This window comes from Silurus aristotelis, assembly GCF_946808225.1.
Source record: "Silurus aristotelis genome assembly, chromosome: 7".
NCBI lineage: Eukaryota > Metazoa > Chordata > Actinopteri > Siluriformes > Siluridae > Silurus > Silurus aristotelis.
In genome coordinates this window covers 10,503,059-10,525,561 of record NC_139580.1, presented here as the reverse complement: position 1 = coordinate 10,525,561, position 22,503 = coordinate 10,503,059, and the positions used below count along the sequence as shown (strand labels likewise).

General features: G+C 36.9%; 2 protein-coding genes across 3 annotated transcripts in view; one reads left to right on the top strand and one right to left on the bottom strand.

Moving 5' to 3' along the window:
- hmgxb3 (HMG box domain containing 3) overlaps positions 1-1,118 on the top strand; it is an 18,752-nt gene extending 17,634 nt beyond the window's left edge. Inside the window, exon 21 of the mRNA XM_083546940.1 lies at positions 386-1,118. Within this exon, the coding sequence (XP_083403066.1) occupies positions 386-931 (546 nt within the window). The 3' untranslated portion in view covers positions 932-1,118. The remainder of the gene's footprint in view (positions 1-385) is intronic.
- Positions 1,109-22,503, bottom strand: csf1ra (colony stimulating factor 1 receptor, a). Of its 2 annotated transcripts, none has more exons than XM_083546966.1 (21): positions 22,302-22,503; positions 16,163-16,435; positions 15,777-16,061; positions 15,524-15,660; positions 14,571-14,733; positions 12,126-12,318; positions 11,123-11,238; positions 10,742-10,853; positions 10,436-10,635; positions 9,313-9,404; positions 9,025-9,151; positions 8,772-8,876; positions 7,919-8,029; positions 7,185-7,338; positions 6,999-7,078; positions 6,780-6,880; positions 6,502-6,624; positions 6,037-6,148; positions 4,429-4,528; positions 3,451-3,556; positions 1,109-2,539 (listed from the first exon to the last, which is right to left on the bottom strand). In XM_083546966.1, the coding sequence occupies exons 1-21, from the start codon at positions 22,348-22,350 to the stop codon at positions 2,408-2,410; spliced, it is 2,871 nt and encodes a 956-aa protein (XP_083403092.1). In that variant the 5' UTR covers positions 22,351-22,503; the 3' UTR covers positions 1,109-2,407. The 2 variants fall into 2 exon arrangements, with proteins under 2 accessions (XP_083403092.1, XP_083403091.1); XM_083546965.1 differs by having other exon boundaries at positions 14,571-14,736; positions 22,302-22,422.

Below are 22,503 nucleotides of genomic sequence, written 5' to 3'. Positions count from 1 at the left end.
ATGCTTGTAGGTTATTATAATAAGAACTTGGTACTGAATAGAGAATTGGTTATGTTTCCCAGAAAATAAGCTTGTCTCACTTCCTCTATCGAATTTCATGCTTACTGTGTGTGACAAAGAGACTGGACAAAGGGCTAAAGTTCGTGACAAAGAGACTTAGTTCTTCTTTTGAACGTTGTAATGTCCAGAAGTACAGTGTTGCTTCACCTTATAATATTAGTTCAAAAATTGAAAAAGGAAAAGGAATTGATTTGCAGGAAAGGTTAACTAGAATGAGGCCGAAGCATGCACATATGCAACCACACACACACACACACACACACACACACACACACACACACACACACACACACACACACACATTAATCCTCTATTCCTTTCTCAGTATGTCTCCTGTCCTGAACTCCAAGATCAGCAGTACAGCATGGACCTCTCCTCTGTGGACTCCAACTCCTATGTTCACCCTTACACTAAGTCCACTGTGCGCTATATTGTGCACCCTGGCGATCCCTCCCTCTCCTCTTCCTCCACCTCTTCCTCTTCTTCCTCAGACCCCCACCGTGCCCTAACTCTCTGTAAGGAGCTGCAGTCTTACTCCAACCTGGTGTCATCCATAAGCACCGGTTTAGAAGAAAACCAGTCCGAATTCAGTGAAAGGCAAAAAATGCTTGTGTTCAACAATGCAGCACACTACTACCTCTACAACCGGCTAGTGGACTTCCTGAGCAGCCGGGACGTAGTGGGCCAGCAGATGGCCGAGGTGCTACGGGTGTGCCAGCAGGGTGAGGTGGTGATGATCCGCGACGCTCTCTACAGGCTCGGCGTGGCTCAGCTGAACCGAGAGGATGAGGAGAGGGACTACATGAGAGAGGAAGAAGAGACCGAGGAAGACGTAGTCTCTGTAGCTGTGGATGATGTGGTGCTCGAATGACGGAGGTAGAGAAGTTTGTACTGAAACACTGTGAGATTTTTTATAACAGTACCTACAAGAGAACACTGTGCAGGCTGCATTTAACAGGCTATAATATAAAATGATAGTATTTATTGCTAATCATCGTGTTAATGAAGAAACTGTGGTCATTTTCATATTAAAGATTACCACTCCGAGTACGAATGAACAACTTTTATTGTTGTTGTGATTGTCCATATTTCAAAGATTTATAACGTTTAAGATTATTTTGGTATTGTGCTTTCTTACATGCTGCCTCAAAATGTACAATTAATTCATTTACTGATCCATTAAGAGCAAATACTAAATCAACAAACAGTTCATGATTACAATACATTGCTAAAGCATTATATTCATTTCAGTCACTGCATTTGTTCTCTTTTTTATGTTTTAAACATGTGCCATAACAACAATCACAGCTGTGCTAATGCACAAGATAACAGCCCTAGTAAATAATAATAATAATACTCCTTAATCTTTGCAATGTTTTCTTAACTTTTCTGAATAGCTTATGACAAATTGGCTGAGAAAAACACAGACTAGCAAAGTTACCTGAAGAGATAAAAGTGCCAGGAAATTGGATATGAACCTTTTATAGCTATATATAACTATAACATGAAATATTCAACAGTTGAATGAGAACTTTAGTGGAAGCATTTTCAGGTCACCTGGTGTGATTTAAACTCATCATGAGATTAAAATGATTACGTGTAATCCACGTGTAGACCACATGTCATAGACCACGACTGACAACTTATGTCCCATAAGCTGAGAAATTTACACATGGCAGTGTTTGCTTTGTGCTACATCAAATGCACATATACATAATATACAGTTTTAATAGACAAAAAAAAATATCTGATGAAAGAACAGAAAACTGTGATACATGTCATAAATAAGTGGATTTTAAAAGTTTTTTAATCTAGTTATAAATCATATTCCATGATGAATCACAGATTTACACTCCTGTTAAATAAGGTTCTAGATCTTTTAAAACCCAAAAGCAATTAATGCATATTACATGGATTTGTTCATGATAAAGAATTGCACCAAACTTGTAAAAATGCTTTAAAAACTTGTAGATATGAATAAGAACAGAATGTCCCTGATTTTCTTTTTTTCCACTTTTCAAGAAAAACTCTGAGGGGAAAAAAAATGTGGAAGTGAACTTTGCAAGCTTTACTGGACATTTTAAATGCTGAATTGGCTTTTTTTTTTCTTTTCACGCACGTATGAAAAGGGAACTGCTATTCAACACTAAGCGAGTCAGACAAAGGATATGACAAATAAATCTGCCAGAACCCGCAGATCATCCAATTATAAACACATGTCTTCACTGAATGTAAAAGAGACTAGAATCAGTGGGGACTTAGCCCTCACACTGAATTTGACCCTGGATTTATTTTTCCTGTGACTGTAGCACCTTGAAGTATCCTTAAAACAAAGTTTATTCAAGTCTTAGCAAAACTGATAGTTGTTGGCTTTCATCAGGGGCTGCTCATCTTCCTCCTGCTCACATGATTCTTCATCAGTTTTATCACAGGCCTCCAGCTGCTCCTCATCCAGTTCTTCTGTCTTCAGGTTCTGATACTGAGTTTAACAACAAAGACAGAAACACAGGACTAAACATGGCTCTGGTTTAATACAATCCTAAATAATGAATAATAATTTGTGCATGTAATGGGATAAATGACTGTCCTTGTTTTAGATAATTTGCAATTAATCACTGAGTGTATTTACTCATGTCATGTGAGCAGAGGAAGCACTACAATATACAGACATTGTAAATAAACAACCAAATAACCTTGGTCTTATCAGTGCTAAGAATTTTGCTCCAGAAGGTTTGTGGTTTGTTTAAATGCAATTTTACCAACCTAAGACATGCTCCATATAATTAGAAGGAAGTGGCTTTTTCCTAGCCACCCTGCATTAAAGACACCTACACTATATGGACATTTGTAGACACCCGATAATAAGATTTGTGTTTTGTCAAACGTCCCATTTCACATTTATCCCCATTTGCTGTTATATTAACCTGTGTTCTTCTAAAAAGATGATTCATAAGATTTTGGAGTATGAACTTGCAGACTTGTGCTCATTCAGCAACAAAGGCATTAGTAAAGTCAAAAGCTGATGTAGAGTGATTTAGGTTCATTTAGTGTTCATCCCAAACTATTCCAGAGGTGTTCAATAAGATTGAGTTCAAAACTCTATAGCAGGCCACTCAAGATCTTTCACTCCATCTCATGAAAATATACCATATATTGAAGGAGATTGCTTTGTGCACAGCAACACTCTCAAGCTGATGCAGATTTTGGTTTTTCTTTTCTCTTGTGCTGTCATGAAAATATAGTGTGTTACAGAGTCCTGTATGTCACATGATGTTATAGCTTAAAAAAAAAAGGCTTTTCATGATAATCATATGTAATTGGGTGTTCCTCTAAGGTTCTGGTGAGATTTGATTTGAACCATTGAATTTTTTATAAATTTCTACTGTTTACCTCATCTGACATTTCTCCAAGCAGTCTCTCAATGAGCTGAACGATCTTGCTGAACGTCGGCCGTTCTGTAGGTTCCAGGTTCCAGCAGTTTTTCATGATGGTATACCTGAACAAAGAAATGTTTATGAAAAAATCCTGACTATAGTGCCATTCTGGATTTCGTGCAGCAATTTTGAATATCATGGGATTTGCAAGAGATAAGAGTGACCATATATTAAAGTACTGCTTTTCTATATCATAATGAAAAATCATTCAAATCTCTTTTCCAATAATGGAATTTCTACACTGGGGCAACCTTGGGACTGGTTCTATCTGTGCATTTATATTTGTAATGGTAATTAGATTGATCTACTGTCCCAGTAGGTTTTCCATGCATGTTAATCAAGGGATTAACAAATGTTAGGATCCTTTGGGAAAGCCTGTAACTGCTGCACACAAATACTACCAAATAATGCTTAAATATGATTAACTGATGAATAAGCTGGGAGTAAAGGGCGTAAACCCTGTGACCTACATACACAATGCAGCACTGTCAGGGTGTGTAAAAGACCAGGAAAGTCAAATCCAGTTCATGTGAATCAAGATTTGTTTTATTCAGTGGTGCAAAACACATGCTGTTTTTGTATTTACAATCTGCAAATTGTAGGAAGCTGCCTATCACGAGGTAACATGTAGATGGCATGCAGAATTAACACCGTGGAGAAAAAGACAAAGAGACACCAAGACGCCAAGCTCTGATGAGTCACTTGTGCTTGTACACCACTTTTACAGTCTGGTTTTAGGAAGCAAAGGGACTGATATCCATAGCTAATTCAGACATGCTTAAACTTATCTCACTTGAATAGTACTCATGCTATTACTTCTCCTTTTTAACGTACATGTTTTATATGCCTATTGGCATGTAAGTGGTTTACTGTATAATTCTTACATTATTGTCTTAACCATTTTGCTTTTTGGTGAGTTTGAAAAGCCACTTACATCTCAGGTGGGGCAAAGTCAGGACGGGACATCTGATAGCCACACTTTATCATCTTATAAAACTTGGAGTCCACCAGCATGTTTGGATATGGGCTTTTACCTGTAAAATAAGAAGAAGAGAAAATATTTCTGATTTGCTTATGGGTGGAGAAAACAAGTGAAAAACAAACTCAATTAGGAGAGATTTAATTAATGGGGACAAAGTTTATTTAAACACAAAATAAATCAATAATTGATTGAACCACCTTGGGATGCAAGCACAGCTGGGATATGTCTCTTTACTTTTTTTTTTTGTCCAATCAGATTTTAGCCTTTATGTGCTGCCATGTCAGTCTAATCTGCCCAGGACCTGCAAAGTCAGTCCTGCTGGCTCTTTCACTATAGAGAATATTATAATTGAGTCTGTTTCTTTAACCAATCAGATTTCATATTCGCCTCACAGGGCAGCTAGCTAGCCAAGAATAGCATCAACATTTTTCCATCGTCTGATTGGTTGGTCAGAGGGAAACTGTTACAGCCAAGTTCGACTGGCAAAACATGTCTGTAGTGCTGCACACATTAATACATCTAAGTTAGATTTTTTTTTATGCTTACGGAGAAAGAGAATTTGATTTGGTGTCAAACACACTTAAAAATACATTCTGAAGAAAAGCTAGACATCGTGAGGAGAGATCGGTCAACCCTGAAGCTAGCTAAAGGGTTTGTTCACCACTTCCAGACCAGTGAATACGAGCGGTACCACTGGCTTACAGCCTATGAGGAGCGGTGCAAATTATGAGTCTGCATCTCTGGTGAGTAGGTTGTATTCTATTACAATTTTTATGTTTTTTGTCATGTTATTAGACAAATATAGATTCTGAACTGCTCCAGATGATGTAGGTGGCATAGTTGTGGTTGTAGTGTAGAGGTTTGGAGCTTGCTTTAGTAAAATGGTATTCAGCCTCCATTTGCGAAATGTCTCTCTCTCTGTAATGCCACACCTTGTTATAATTGTGTTTCTGTATTGTATTGATGGTTTTTATAATTGCGACGTGATTGTGGTGGTATTAAGAGGTGAATTAATTTGGATAAATCCCCACTGAAGGCCCAGGTACCAGATGCACAGCCCGCCACTGGCACCGGTATATATTTAGGGTTAAAAACTTTAAATGAAGCCACAACTGACGCTTTATTTAAATGCAGACAATCAAACTTTCTTCACCCTGACCTTTAATAAGCTTGTGAGGAACAACAGAGCACAATTAGAGCTGACGAAACTTCCAGAAACCTTTTGAATTCTTGTACCAATTTAAGCATTTTTCACTGAAACAGGAACTAGTGTGGTGTGCTGAATGTCATTGCTTCGAAGAGTGCTTGCTTTTCTGCCTGCCATTTATTTATCCTCAAAAATGTTTTTAATATATCAAAAGCATGTCACCTGTTGTAGGCACCAGTATTTTAAATTAAGTAAGTAAGGACTGATTACAAATCTCAGATTATATGATGAACATCTAGTTTGATCTGCATTGACTCATTCTTAAGGGACAATAGACAGGGACTATGAATTAAAGATTTATATTGTTAATCTTCATTCATACATTTTGTAATATTTCTGATGTGCTTACATACCCAGAGAGAAGATCTCCCACAGCAGAATACCATACGACCAAACATCACTCTGCACCGTATACACACACTCAAAGATACTTTCTGGAGCCATCCACTTAACAGGCAAACGAGCCTAAACACCAACACCAACACAGACACCCACACATTCACACATGCATTAGCACATATAATATTTAACCTGTTATCATGTATCATGTTAACCTCTGCAATTAGTTTATATCCAACACTATTATGTATTAGTGATACAATATTAATAAGTGATACAAATAATTTACTTTTTGAAACCAGCTTTTTAGGACAGTTGTAATCACCACAGTACTTCTCATAAAAACCTTTTACGAAATTCTTAAAAGCGCTTAGACTTAAACTTAAAGAATTCTTAAGAAAAAGTGTTGTTTTGCTTGGAGTCAGCTATAGTAAGATAGAAAATTAAATATGTGTGCTTTTTTTTTTTTATTTACTTACATTTCCTTTGACCACATAGTTCGAATCATTCATGATGTCACGGGCTAGTCCAAAGTCACAGATTTTAGCCACACCCCCATCTGTCAGAAGAACGTTCCTGGCAGCAACATCTCTGTGAATACACTTGAGAAAGACAACACAAGAATCCCAAATCACATAAACATTCCAAACTCTAGTGCATGCAACAGTAGTAGTAATCATTTGGTTTTGTTTGCTTCCATATTTAAATATTTGTACCTTCTTTTTGATAATTCAATCATTAAAAAAACAGAACTTACATTTTTAGCTGCGAGGAACTCGAGTCCCTGGGCCACCTGGTAGGAGAATCTGAGTAGGTCATCCATTTCCAACAGATCTCCTTCTTGACTGCAGGAAGGAACTGCACCAGAACAAGGAACTAGAATTACTTTGACACACTTACAAACTCTTTCTTAAAAGATTAGATATGAGTTCTCCTGTGTTCAAAAGAAAGAATAAACAATTTATGAATTACATACTGCGTGCAGACTGAGATCTGGGCACTAAAGGCTTCATGTCCAAGTAAGAGTCTGAGCAAATGCTGGAAATCCCACTGTCACTATGAAATGATCATAACATAAATTACATAAATGACAGGCTATGATTTTTATTAGAACAAAACAACGAAAAACACAATAAATTTATATTTTTATTAGCATCACTACCTTCTAAAATACATCTTGTCAGTAGAGATATTCTTATAGCTGCTTCTATCCTCAGGGATGGAAACCACACAGTTTAAAAAGCTCTGTGCTTTATGACGCAAAATATTTAGAAGATCGCCATGGCAGCAGTACTCAGTGATGACCAGCACAGGACCTGAGTAGTAGACAAGTATTAAAGAATTTCAAAATACATAGAATTACAAAGTTATACAATACTAAAAAGCTCTGGGTCTTTAATTTCATAACCTCTTTTTCGATCAGCTAAACTGTCACTAGTCCTGAACCTGTCTTCCAAACAGTTAACTACAGTTCCCATTTGTTCATCCTTACTATGCTCTGGTTATGGGCCTATTCATTTATTTGTTTGATACATTTTAATTTACACACCTGTTTACTTTCTCAGACACAATTGCATACTTTTGTATTTTGTCACTTACTTGGTTTGACGTATCTGCTTACTTTTATACAAAAAACTTTTATACTAAAGTACTTCTATATAACTTTGAACTTAAATTCTCATTTGCTTTCCTGCTTATTAATTTTTTTTTTATACCATCTCAACTTCTTTCATACTTACAATATTTGCTTACTTTGTTACTTGTACTTATTTCCATTCCTATGTTTTTTCCAATATACCTTTACTTTCATACCTATTTACTGCTTGTTTCTCTCTCTCTCTCTCTCTCTCTCTCTCTCTCTCTCTCTCTCTTCTTATTTTCCTTCATAGATCTTACCTCCATGTGTGCAGGCTCCTAGCAGGTTAACAATATTCTTGTGTTGTCCAAGATGACTAAGAATCTTTAGTTCGGACATTAGAGCCTCCTTCTCGTCTGAATGGGCACTGGCTGTGAAACAGGACAGTCTTCCGCTTAATTAAATGACAATATCATTTATATGTCTTTCAAATGAAGAGCTTTTATTGATCTAAGTAAGATTAATTTGTGTGTGAGAATTTGAGAATGATGGAATACTGTGTTGAGAAACCATCTCAGACACCTTGTATTTTAATTCCTCTGCTTGTGAAACCCAAACTTGGTTATAACCTGGTTAAAATCTTGTATTTCCAACTTCTAACTATGTTTTATTGTGACAGGCAATAACAGCATTAAGATGTTTTATCGATTGTAGGCTTTTTTTTTTTTTTACAAATACTATCCCTTAAATATTGTCATACTTGATATTTTTTAGCATCAATAGATGTGTACAGTTTGCCGATGATATGCTAATAGGCAACTGGTGGAAGGCATATATGTTTTCACAGAGTGAAAAGTTCATAATGCACTTGTACTTAGATCAGAGTTTCCACATCGTTTCATGATTTTATAAATCAGACTCAGTTCTTGTACGTTATTTCAGGGGGATAAATCTCTGCTTGTTTAGGCAATCTTGGTGAATAATCACCAAAGACTTTCATAGAGCACTTTTTTTTTGAAGTGTAATTACTTCTAATCATGCTTTCAGTACACAATTGACTAAAGACATTGGGTTGCTATTACCACTTCTGTGTTTTTCCTGCTTCAATACACCACGTTTAATTACGTAAGGGTTTCATAAAGTACATACTGAACTGTAATCAGAAACACTTACCTTTGAGCATCTTCACAGCCACACGGGTCACATTGTCCTCTGTCCCCAGACCATATGCTGTAGCCTCCACCACTTTCCCAAATGCCCCTGAGCCCAGAATCTTTCCTGCAAATCCAGTGCAAATGTTTACTTTCTATTGCAAAATCACTTTAAACAATAATAATTTGTTTAATAATCTGTCATCACTGGTCTAAATTTGTCACAGAATGAAGTAATTTATTATAAGAATTTACAAACTATTTGTCATACAAACCTAATTTAAGTTTGTCTCTTGGAAATTCCCATTTTTCATTATAGGGAAGCTGAGTGGGGTCGATGAATGTGTAGTTGTTCCCATCTGTGGCTTCAATGATCTTCCACCGAATCTCATATTTAGGTTTCTATACACAGTATATTACACAAGCAAAGTGAAATGCATTATACGTCATTGCAGACTTGCCATTATAAGGATTCTATTTCTCTTTTTATATTTTCAATATAACAAGTATCAGAGAAGGAAATATAATACTGATGTACTACTCTATTTAATTACATTTCCTACCTGTTTGTACTTGTAGATGAGAATTAGGAGAAATAGAAGGAGAACAACCATCACACATATTGCTCCAATCAATGTTGAAGTAAACAGTTTCTCTGTAGCAATGTAAGTTCAATGAAAAATACAGTTATGGTTTTTTCTTGAAAAATAAATGGGAAAAAAAGATATTTCCTTAATATGACTTATTTGAAAGATATTATATTTCTGGACATATATTATGTAGCTTTTGCTTTTGGAGTAGGTTAAAATTATACTGTTATAATATTGTTCAAGGAAATGCAAACAATTGTACATGCTTTCTTATCATTAATATTTCGGTGGTACTAGATATGATTTTCTTTCAATGCTTCCATTATTACAGTTTTTCTCAGTTGCTTTGGAGCATCTCTCGAATCATCCTGAATATTTGCAAACCAGTAAGTGCATTCTCAATCAAATTTTTTACAAACAGCACAATACATTGTATTTCTTCCAAATGTCTGTGCTTTTTTTTTTTTTTTTTTTATCTTTAGTTCTTCGCTCAAAATGAAGTATTTGTGTCAATGAACATGTCATTCCCATAAGAATGAAAAGTCCCTTTGTCATTGTTCACAAACAAGATTATCAAATTGTTTAATCGTGTTGTCAGTATGACAGTGCATAGTTTTAGTACTTCTTAATATAAACTACAGTTTGGGTTAGAATGATTAAAAATGCACAGTATTTTAATTCCTTCTGTTTGGCATCTATGAATTTCAGCAGCACAAATTCATTTATTTAAATGCATATTTTTTTTATATTGATTGTACTATACAAGTGTTCATTTGTTTCTTGGTTGTTCATCTATGTGGGAGAGCGTATAAGTTCGGGAAAAAGGAACGCCCCGACAGGTTTGAAGGCAATCAAGCCGCTTTTATTAGCAATTTATTTTAACACTTGTGCTCAGTGCTTCAACCACACGTCTCTGGCACCACACGTCTCTGGCACCATAGAATGAGAATGTAATTTCTGATCTGAGAAACGCTCCAAAGCAACTGAGAAAAACTCTAATAATGTAGTAGTCAATAGCTTTCTATTATCACTTACACAGACCCAGGCTTATAATCTGAAGTAACAAAATAATAGTGTTTTAAATAATCTTACTTACCAGAGCGGTCAATAGGAAATGCATTGCTGTCTTGTCCAATTAAATTTGATGCCACACACTCGATGGTCAACTTGTGATAGGATGGTGTGACAGTTATAAAGCTTTCCACTTCCACTGGTCCAAACTCGTCTTTCTTTACCTCCACTGTGTCAGCTGTAAACAACTGGTGAGTCTCCAAATTTGTGGAATTCTCTGAACACCTGTAAAGATTCAAATTTATTGATTCAGACAGACAGACAGACAGACAGACAGACAGACAGACAGATAGATAGACAGATAGATAGAAAGATAGATAGAGTCACATACGTTGGTCTGGTTCCTTCACACTGAAACCAGTGGATTATGGGAGTTGGGTAGCCAGATGCTTTGCATATTAAGGAACTCTCATTCCTTCTTTTGTCCACAATAACCGCCTTCTCTGATAACAACAAAAACAATGAATATAAAATAAAGTGTTTAATGTTGAATTACCAATACAGTGGCTTGCATAATTCTTCACTTATCTTTAGACCTTTTCACAGTTTGTACTGTTGTGGGTTTCACAGTACTGAGGTTGAATACTTTTACAATCCGATCTTTTTTAATCTTTGTGTGAATATGTAAGCAAATATGTGTAAAATGCACAATATTTGCTTGTGGATAATTGCTTGTTTTTTCTTGTTTTGAATCACATTTGTGATTACTTACCATAAACATGAATGCTAAATGTTGTGGAGCCATGAGCTTTGCTGCTGTTCGCATAAAAGGTGTATTTGCCCTGTTCCTTGACGTTCAGTCTTTTTAGATGCAGCACTGTTTCATCCCTACATGAACACACCCAAAGACTTTTTAAACAACAGTTTGAGGTAAATAATATTTTTCTGTTAAACAAATAGATAAATTGTTTTATCATTTGATGTGCTATATGATTGTCAGGAATGACAAAAACAAAAACCTGACTGAAGCAAACGGGTCCTGGCTGATTTAATGAGAGAATGCCACTGGTCAGTAGTAATGAAGTGAATAAGTGTGTTACAGCATGCAAAAGCAATAAGATAATTTCTGCTTTGTTAAACGTCTGCACACACTATTATTTCAGTATTATTATTAGTATTAAAACCATACCATACTGACCAGCGCTACAGTGTGACTGTGACTGTCTCATTGACTCATGTTGTCATTTGTTGTCTCATATTGTCTTTTGTTTTTTTGTATGAAATTTTTCACATGTGCACTTTGTGTTTTAGTTAGTTTTAGTTTAAAACTCTGTGTAGTTCTGTGCTCCTTTTGTTAATTTATGTTATATTGGTAATGGGGAAACATTGTTTCATTTCAATGTGCACTGCACTGTACAGGTAAATGGTTGAAATGAAAATAAAGCCTAATTGACTTGAGTTGAGAATAATAAATTATACTTCCTGCTTCATATAGAAAAAATATTCTCTTGACCAAACATTTACCTAAAGGAACTAAATAATAATAATTATTATTATTATTTGCATTATAACTATAATTATTATTCTATCAATAATATAATAATTAAAGCTGAATCAAGGAGCTGATTTATTTGTGAATGATTTCATAGACAGCAGCTACATGAACATGTCTGTGGTAAAAAAAAAAATTATATACATTTTCTTTACTATTAAAAGCTATTCTTCACTATTAATAACTATTAGGTGCTTTATAGACTACAGCTTCATAAACTGACCTGCTATTACTGATGATTTCGTGGTGTGAGTTGCTGTGAAGCGTTGGTCCCTCCCACTGGCTAAAAGTGATTTGTGGATAAGCCTCTATGTTCACCTTTAGCTCTACATCCTGCCCCTCAGAGACATTAATAGACAAACCCTTATGGATCAAATGGGGGGCCAGCTCAGGGGACAGCCTGAGGTATGGCTCATCTGCAACAACAGAGAAATTCTCATTTTATTAATTTCCCTGGACAAAAATCAATTCATTAATATCGAATATATGATTAGATTAGATTAGATTAGATTAGATTTAACTTTATTGTGATTGTACAAGAGCCAATAAAATGCAAATAGTTTATTTTTTTATTATTAGTCCTTTGTTGAGATTTTATTGAATTGTTATTTTTATGATGATTGATGATTAAATCTGATTTAATGCAGGACAGTGAAAATGCTTTTCTTGTTTATAAAAAAAAGCTAAGAATTAGTAAAGCATTTCATTAGGGCTTCTTTTGTGTTTATCAAAAAGGTGAAAAACTGTTGCTTAAATATTGTATAGAAAAGAAAAGATAAGATAAGCTTTTAAATAAAAAGCATTTTATAAAGACCTACAACCTAAGGGGTATTTTTAATGAATAGAATGTATATAAATATCCAAACAAGCCTTTTTTGCAAGCCCTTTTCTTGTGTGTGTATATATATATATATATATATATATATATATATATATATATATATATATATATATATATATATATATATATATATATATATATATATATATCAGTGCCTTGTGAAAGTATTCGGCCCCCTTGAACTTTGCGACCTTTCGCCACATTTCAGGCTTCAAACATAAAGATATAAAACTGTAATTTTTTGTGAAGAATCAACAAGTGGGACACAATCATGAAGTGGAACGAAATTTATAGGATATTTCAAACTTTTTTAAAATTATTATTATTATTATTTGTGCAAAATTATTCAGCCCCCTTAAGTTAATACTTTGTATACTTTGTATATACTTTGCACCTTTTGCTGCAATTACAGCTGTAAGTCGCTTGGGGTATGTCTCTATCAGTTTTGCACATCGAGAGACTGAAATCTTTGCCCATTCCTCCTTGCAAAACAGCTCGAGCTCAGTGAGATGGTATAGAGAGCATTTGTGAACATCAGTTTTCAGTTCTTTCCACAGATTCTCGATTGGATTCAGGTCTGGACTTTGACTTGGCCATTCTAACACCTGGATATGTTTATTTGTGAACCATTCCATTGCAGATTTTGCTTTATGTTTTGGATCATTGTCTTGTTGGAAGACAAATCTCCGTCCCAGTCTCAGGTCTTTTGCAGACTCCATCAGGTTTTCTTCCAGAATGGTCCTGTATTTGGCTCCATCCATCTTCCCATCAATTTTAACCATCTTCCCTGTCCCTGCTGAAGAAAAGCAGGCCCAAACCATGATGCTGCCACCACCATGTTTGACACTGGGGATGGTGTGTTCAGGGTGATGAGCTGTGTTGCTTTTACGCCCAAACATAACGTTTTGCATTGTTGCCAAAAAGTTCGATTTTGGTTTCATCTGACCAGAACACCTTCTTCCACATGTTTGGTGTGTCTCCCAGGTGGCCTGTGGCAAACTTTAAATCCAGAGTGATCATGGGCCTCTTGGCTGCATCTCTGATCAGTCTTCTCCTTGTATGAGCTGAAAGTTTAGAGGGATGGCCAGGTCTTGGTAGATTTGCAGTGGTCTAATACTCCTTCCATTTCAATATTATCGCTTACACAGTGCTCCTTGGGATGTTTAAAGCTTGGGAAATCTTTTTGTATCCAAATCCGGCTTTAAACTTCTCCACAACAGTATCTCAGACCTGTGTGTTCCTTGTTCTTCATGATGCTCTCTGCGCTTTAAACGGACCTCTGAGACTATCACAGTGCAGGTGCATTTATACGGAGACTTGATAACACACAGGTGGATTCTGTTTATCATCATTACTCATTTAGGTCAACATTGGATCATTCAGAGAACTTCCTCACTGAACTTCTGGAGAGAGTTTGCTGCACTGAAAGTAAAGGGGGTGAATAATTTTGCACGCCCAATTTTTCAGTTTTTTATTTGTTAAAAAAGTTTTAAATATCCAATAAATTTCGTTCCACTTCATGATTGTGTCCCACTTGTTGTTGATTCTTCACAAAAAATTACAGTTTTATATCTTTATGTTTGAAGCCTGAAATGTGGCAAAAGCTCGCAAAGTTCAAGGGGGCCAAATACTTTCGCAAGGCACTGTATATATATATATATATATATATATATATATATATATATATATATATATATATATATATATATATATATATATATATAATATTATGGAAAATAGGAATTGATGTATATCTATTATGTGATTGCACTATATATTTATGTAATATATATAAAATCTTCATTAACGCTGACATTTTTTTTTTACCTACAACCAGCAGGCGTGTGGTGGAGCTGTTGACACCAACTGTATTAGTTCCAATACAGGTGATATTACCCGAGTCAGACATGGTAACTGATGGCAGAATCAATGTACTCTTGATTGATACTCTTTCAGGTTTCCATGAAGGCTTCATCTCTGACTTTGGTAACTGCTGACAAAAAAATTACATTACCTGTTGTAGATGACTACAACAATCACAGAATACTTCATTACATACTACCAAACTATATTGCAGATATTTCAGCTTGAGAGTTTTAAGATCTTGTAACAAGTTTTTCCTTCTACTTTTTCTTCTTCTTTTTGCATTTTTCTGAACAAGAATAAGGATTAAAGAAGGCCAGGATTTTTCCTTATTTGGATTTTTTAAAAGCCTTATGTATTCTCACAGGTGTTTAAGCATTAAATACTCTGTTTGCTGCACCAGAATAGGTTTTATCAGTAGAAATAGTTTTATTTGCTTATTGATTTAGGTCCTTTTTTTGTATTTTATTTAATTACTTTATTTAATTGTACAGTACTTTGGCTGACACCAATTGTCTAAATTAATTGTGAATTGACTATAATTTGTTTTAGTAGAGTTCACATGATGGACTTTGAGTAGACTTTAAGGACTTTATGAAGTTTGCATCATCCAAATATTCAAAATAAAATGTAACTGAGATCAAAGAAACCTAGAGGTGGGAGAACATGGACATGCAGTAAACCTGTGTTATATATATTTTCCTTTTACAGTACATAAGTTCAGTTTTATTATTAATTGCCTTTTTTTTGCATCTCAGGAGCTCACAGAAATGTTGAAATGTCTAGGAGGAAAACCTTTAAATACATGTAAGCCTTAAATGCTTGAATATGTGTTTCAGGATGTGAGGCAAAGACAAAAACATGAAACACTATTGTAGAGTTTCACACTCTTCAGAAATATACTTTTTAAAATTTACCAAACGTGATGAGTGCTTCCAAGTGACATTGTAGTTGAAGTTACGGTTACTGGTGGAACAAATAATCTCTAGTCTCTCTCCAACCAGTCGAATGTGCTCATGACTTTGCAGTGAGACACTGGGTGGAAAATAGGCTCCTGGGAAAAACACAAATAGAAAAAAATGTTAAGATCTTGTTGCAAATGTATCCATATTGTAAAAGAATCTCTATAGCTAATGTAAGAGAATAAAAATATTCAATACAAACACTTACTATTGGTGACTTGTAAATTGAAGACTGGGGACCCCTTCATTACTCCTCCTATCTTGGCACTGCAGATGATATGTGAACTGAAAGAAACCTGGATACTCCGAATCGTCATTCCTTTTTTGGGGTCATAAGTAATGTTCATTTTGGCAGGTGGTGGAGAACCATTATTCATTAGGAGCTGAACATCAGTGGCTGCAGGGTCAGTTAGAAGGCAGGGAATGAGGGCGTCCTCTCCTTCCTTCTTTGAAATTTGTCGAATCGTTGGGGTCTCAAAAAGAAAATTGGAATCTGTAGATTTCCAAGAAAACAATCCATTATAAATAAAAACATTGTTACCCAATCCCCTTCTCAATAAACTCTATAAATCCATATATAAACTTTCAACTAACCTCTTACAAATATGTACACAGATGAGTTGGAAAACTTTCCGCTAGTGTACACACACTTATATGTGCCTGTGAACTGGGAGGTGGCTTTTTGAACATCAAAGGTGCAGATGTTCCCATTAGCCTTGCTGTATGATTTGAATTTGGCTAACCGAGGAATAATATTCACCGGACCATCACCCTCACAAGTCAGAACGAGTAGAGAACCAGCATCGATGACCACATCAGATTCACCTGGATCTTGACCGTTTACCTTTATCCAAGGCTGAGACCAAGCTGTCAATTTAAAGAACAAAAGATATGATATGTATACATTTTCTCGCTCAGTCATTCTCAGTAACCCATTAATCCAGAGCAAGGTCATGATGAATCTAGGAATCCAGTACTGTACTGGCTAGTACTGTAATTCCAAGTTATTGGAATTTGAGCTCTAAACCATTAAATCAGTAATCAAAAAACTTAAACCAACATTCTTGTCAAGAATACAGTATTAGACTAGTATATAATATAGGATTTGTGCTCAGGATTCACACATTTGGGATAATAGAGGAATCAGAAGCCAATTTGGGAAGAGCACCACTATTGTGATAATAAAGACCCCTGCCTGGTGAGTAAAGATAAACATTTCTTTAATTATATTCTGTAAGTGGAGCAACAGTATATGTTGCTGTATATGTTACTGTATGCTCAATACAAATATATACACATATTTTGGTGCTTTCACTTGGTAAGTGGGATATTTAATAAATGCATAAATCTTTCCCCTGTCTTGCAGGCAGATGCTACAGATGCCTCAGATTTTGCACAAATAGACTAAAGTATAGCCTTGTTCCTGTGGCTGTTATTGCACTGAACAACTGATCATCATAAAATGTTAACAATACACTGTTGCATTGTCACTTTCTGTGTATTTTGCACTGCATTATCCACTACGCATCGCCATCCATAACTCTCGTTTATCATTGCATTACTGTATATTTCGCCCATATTTATTCTGTATATACTGTTATACTTTCATAGTCATCATAATCATGTTATTTAAGCATGTTATCTTCTGACATGTCAACCCAGCCATTAGGGGGGCACAAGCCAGTGTACTCTTAGTGCCGGTCCCAAGCCCGGGTAAATGGGGAGGGTTGCGTTAGGAAGGGCATCCAGCGTAAAACATGTGCCAAATCAAATATGCGGATCACAAATGAGAATTTCATACCGGATCGGTCGAGGCCCGGATTAACAACGACCGCCACAGGTATCGTTAGCCGACAGGGTACCGGTGGAAATTGGGCTACTGTTGGCCGAAGGAGGAGAAGGAGAGGAGGAAGGCGTCTACAGAGACGGCAGGAAAAGGAGCAGTGTAGGAGAGTAGAGGTTCGGGTTGGTACTTTAAATGTTGGTACTATGACGGGTAAAGGGAGAGAGATAGCTGATATGATGGAGAGGAGAAAGGTAGATGTGTTGTGTGTTCAGGAGACCAAGTGGAAAGGGAGTAAGGCCAGGAACATTGGAGGTGGGTTTAAACTGTTTTATCATGGTGTGGATGGGAAGAGAAATGGTGTAGGGGTGATTCTGAAGGAAGCGTACAGTAAGAGCGTAGTGGAGGTGAAGAGAGTTTCTGATAGGGTGATGATCGTGAAGGTGGAAGTTGAAGGGATGATGATAAATGTCATCAGTGCCTATGCTCCACAAGTTGGCTGTGAGATGGAGGAGAAAGAAAGATTCTGGAGTGAATTAGATGAAGTGGTAGATGGTGTACCTAGGAAAGAACGATTGGTGATTGGGGCAGACTTTAATGGGCATGTAGGTGAAGGGAACAGAGGTGATGAGGAGGTGATGGGTAGGTATGGTTTTAAGGAGAGGAATGTGGAAGGGCAGATGGTGGTAGATTTTGCTAAAAGGATGGAAATGGCAGTGGTGAACACGTATTTTAAGAAGAAGGAGGATCATAGGGTGACGTATAAGAGTGGAGGAAGGTGCACACAGGTGGATTATCTTCTGTGTAGGAGATGCAACCTGAAGGAGATTGGAGACTGTAAGGTGTTGGCAGGGACAGTGTAGCTAGACAGCATCGGATGGTGGTCTGTAGGATGGTTTTGGAGGCGAAGAAGAAGAGGAGGAAAGTAAGGTTTGAAAGAAGAATAAGATGGTGGAAACTGAAGGAGGAAGAGTGTAGTGTGAGGTTCAGGGAAGAGGTCAGACAGGGGCTTGGTGGTGGTGAAGAGGTGCCGGATGATTGGGCAACTACTGCAGGAGTGATGAGGGAGGCAGCTAGAAAAGTACTTGGTGTGACATCTGGAAATAGAAAGCAAGACAAGGAGACGTGGTGGTGGAATGAGGAAGTGCAGAAGAGCATTAGGGGAAAGAGGTTGGCAAAACAGAAGTGGGATCGACAGAGTGATGAGAAAAGTAGGCAGGAGTACAAGGAGATGCGGCAGCAGGTTAAAAGGGATGTGGCGAAAGCCAAGAAAAAGGCATATGAGGAACTGTATAAGAGGTTGGACACTAAAGAAGGAGAAAAGGATTTATACCGATTGGCCAAGCAGAGGGACTGAGCTGGGAAGGATGTACTGCAAGTTAGAGCAATAAAGGATGGAGAGGGAAATGTGTTGACTAGTGAGGAGAGTGTGTTGAGAAGATGGAGGGAGTATTTTGAGCAGCTGATGAATGAGGAAAATCAGAGAGAGAGAAGGTTGGAGGATGTGGAGTTGGTGAAGCAGGATGTAGATAGGATTAGTAAGGAGGAAGTGAGAGCAGCGATTAAGAGGATGAAGAATGGAAAGTCGGTTGGACCAGATGACATACCGGTAGAAGCGTGGAGATGTTTAGGAGAGATGGCAGTGGAGTTTTTAACCAGATTGTTTAACAGGATTCTGGAAGGGGAGAGGATGCCTGAGGAATGGAGAAGGAGTGTGCTGGTACCGATCTTTAAGCATAAGGGAGATGTGCAGACCTGCAGTAACTACAGGGGAATTAAGTTGATCAGTCACACCATGAAGTTATGGGAAAGAGTAGTGGAAGCCAGGCTGAGAGAAGAGGTGACCATCTGTGAGCAACAGTATGGTTTCATGCCGAGGAAGAGCACCACAGATGCCTTATTTGCTTTAAAGATGTTGATGGAGAAGTATAGAGAAGGACAAAAGGAGCTGCATTGTGTATTTGTGGATTTAGAGAAAGCGTACGACAGGGTGCCGAGAGAGGAGTTGTGGTATTGTATGAGGAAGTCAGGTGTGTCAGAGAAGTATGTGAGGGTGGTGCAGGACATGTATGAGGACAGTGTGACGGCAGTAAAGTGTGCAGTAGGTACGACAGACTGGTTCAGGGTGAAGGTTGGACTGCATCAAGGATCGGCCCTGAGCCCTTTCCTGTTTGCAGTGGTAATGGACAGGTTGACGGACGAGGTCAGACAGGAGTCTCCCTGGACTATGATGTTTGCAGATGATATTGTGATTTGTGGTGAGAGTAGAGAGCAGGTTGAGAAGAGCCTGGAGAGGTGGAGATATGCGCTTGAGAGAAGGGGAATGAAAGTCAGTAGGAGTAAGACAGAGTACATGTGTGTGAATGAGAGGGAGGGCAGTGGAGTGATGCGGTTGCAGGGAGAAGAGGTGGAGAAGGTGGAGGAGTTCAGGTACCTGGGGTCAACAGTGCAAAGTAATGGAGAGTGTGTTAGGGAAGTAAAGAAAAGAGTGCAGGCAGGGTGGAGTGGGTGGAGAAGAGTGACAGGAGTGATTTGTGATAAAAGAGTATCTGCAAGAATGAAAGGGAAAGTTTATAGGACTGTTGTGAGACCTGCGATGTTGTATGGATTAGAGACAGTGGCATTGAGTAAAAGACAGGAGGTGGAGCTGGAGGTAGCAGAGCTGAAGATGTTGAGGTTTTCGTTGGGAGTGACGAGGATGGACAAGATTAGAAATGAGTTTATTAGAGGGACAGCACATGTAGGATGTTTTGGTGACAAGGTGAGGGAGGCGAGATTGAGATGGTTTGGACATGTGCAGAGAAGGGACATGAATTATATTGGTAGAAAAATGCTGAAGATGGAGCCACCAGGTAGGAGGAAAAGAGGAAGGCCAAGGAGGAGGTTCATGGATGTGGTGAGGGATGACATGCAGGTAGTTGGTGTAAAAGAGGCAGATATAGAGGACAGGGTGGTATGGAGACGGATGATCCGCTGTGGCGACCCCTAATGGGAGCAGCCGAAAGAAGAAGAAGAAGAAGATCTTCTGACATGTCCATCTATGCATTATCTTTGCACAGTATATGTATATTACTATATATCTCATATATTATTACCTACTGCACCTTCTGTACATTATTCACCTTCACCCCTGTAAATATGAACCTCATACCCTATGTATCATACTGCTATTTATTGTAAATAGGCCACTTATACTTCTGGTTAGATGCTAAAAGAATTTTATTGGCTCTGTACATGTACCTTGCACAATGACAATAAAGTTGAATCTAATCTAAACTAATCTTTTGTTCTATGATGTGTTTATGACATGTCTGCAGTGATCCATTAGAAATGAAAGTGCCGTGTGAATCCATCTGCAGAAATACTGAAGAGAACAGAACGATTTTATACCGCATATTGCAGCATTAGGCAAAACCCTAACATCCTTCTCTCACTTCTCCCTCATTCTCTCTCTTTCTTTCTGACTTTCAATGATATCTATCTAACGCTAGATGTGAAAAAATGAACTAAAACTGGCCTCAAGATTTCCTGTAAATAAAGAATCAGACACCATAAACTTTATATAGTTTATTAGTCTAAAAGTTGTTGTTTTTTTGTTTGTTTCACACAGCCTTCTAAAACTGGGCACAAGGCAAAATAATTCAGTTAGAATGGGATGCATTTACAAACCAGAGCATAAGCCAACTTGCTTACATGGATAAGCAATGAGAGGAACCTGCTCGCTATATGCATTTTTATGCTGTAGTGTATTTTTTTTTCTTCTTTCTTTCCTTTCAGTTCAGGTTTGCTTTTCACAATTGAGAGTTTTACTAGGTGGCTTACAAGAGTTTAGGTACCCAATTAACAAAAACAAATTGCCTGAAAGGACAGAGGAAGAGACTTGTGCACAACATTAGGCATCGAAGGAGACATAAACAACATAGATTTACAAGTAGGAAATGTGACTGAAATTAAGGCATTTTAAAGACACTGGACAATTATATAAGATAACGTAATTAAAACGGCATGTCGGGTAGTATAACAGCCATTTAAAAAAAAATATTTAATATACAGTACAGTACATTTAATATGTGTGAATATATTGATTAAATAATAATATTGTAGCACTATCGATTGCAGTATGGTGGATATGTTTATTTTTCACTTGTAGTTTTTCTTACCTGCCTTAATACATGGCAAAAACCAAAGTGTGTGTGGGAACCTTTTGTCACATTAGACTCCTTCTTCCTTCACCAGTGTGCAACTTATATTTATTTGCTAAAATTTAAATACTTCCTAAATAGTATCGGATTAAATAATAAAGAAAGGGCAACACAATGTATACAACAAAAGTGTACCCTCTGAAATGTGCACTTCAGAACGTGATTTGAAAACACAACAACACCTTCTTTATCCTGGAAAAACAGAAGTGAGATTTTTGCCATTGCATAAACTGTGCAGTTTGTTTCTAACAAACTAATTTGGACTCAGCAAACTATGCTGAGAGCTTCCTGTTATTGATAATTATGACGGACTATAGTGAGAAAAAGACAAAAATAAAAATCCAGAAAGAAATAGGAATTGATTAATTTGACAAAATATTTATATCTTGTGACCATTTTTAACTTCTTTAGCTAACCTTTGTTACCACAATCAAATGTTCACTGTAGCCGTGGAGCACAAGTTCTTTAAAACATTGAGAAAATATACTCAAAAGGGCATTAAATAATAATAAAACAAAACAAAAGTAAACAAGTGGGTAAATATTCAATACATTTACTTAATACAGCCAAAATGGAGGAAAAAATTTAATTAATTGTCCCAAGGAAATTCACTGTGATACAATTCATCTAAATATATGGCGTGTATATTAATCAAGCATAGAAGGAGAATCAGGTTATTTTAAATTAATATAAATTCTGGAGGAATTCTTTGTAAATAAAGTTCTGTGAGAGTGTCAGTAACACTTACCTTGTACCTGACAGGACAGCAGTCCCACAATGCAGGTGAAGAGGATCATCTCGGACCGCTGAGGTCTGAGTACACTTAACGTCTTTTCTGTTGTGTGTCTTAAATGGAAATAAGAAGTGACTATTCCTTCAAGGCAGTCAAAGACACTTAGAACTTCCACTTCTTCATTTTACACTGTCAGCATAGGACATAAGTGCAGACT

Excerpts from the sequence above, each read along its gene's own strand:
- csf1ra (XM_083546965.1), bottom strand. The coding sequence starts at position 22,350 with ATGATCCTCTTCACCTGCATTGTGGGACTGCTGTCCTGTCAGGTACAA. Across the intron at positions 11,239-12,125 it reads GAAATCATCAGTAATAGCAG|GGATGAAACAGTGCTGCATC; the intron begins GTCAGTTTATGA and ends GTGTTCATGTAG. Across the intron at positions 9,405-10,435 it reads ATTTCCTATTGACCGCTCTG|AGAAACTGTTTACTTCAACA; the intron begins GTAAGTAAGATT and ends ACATTGCTACAG.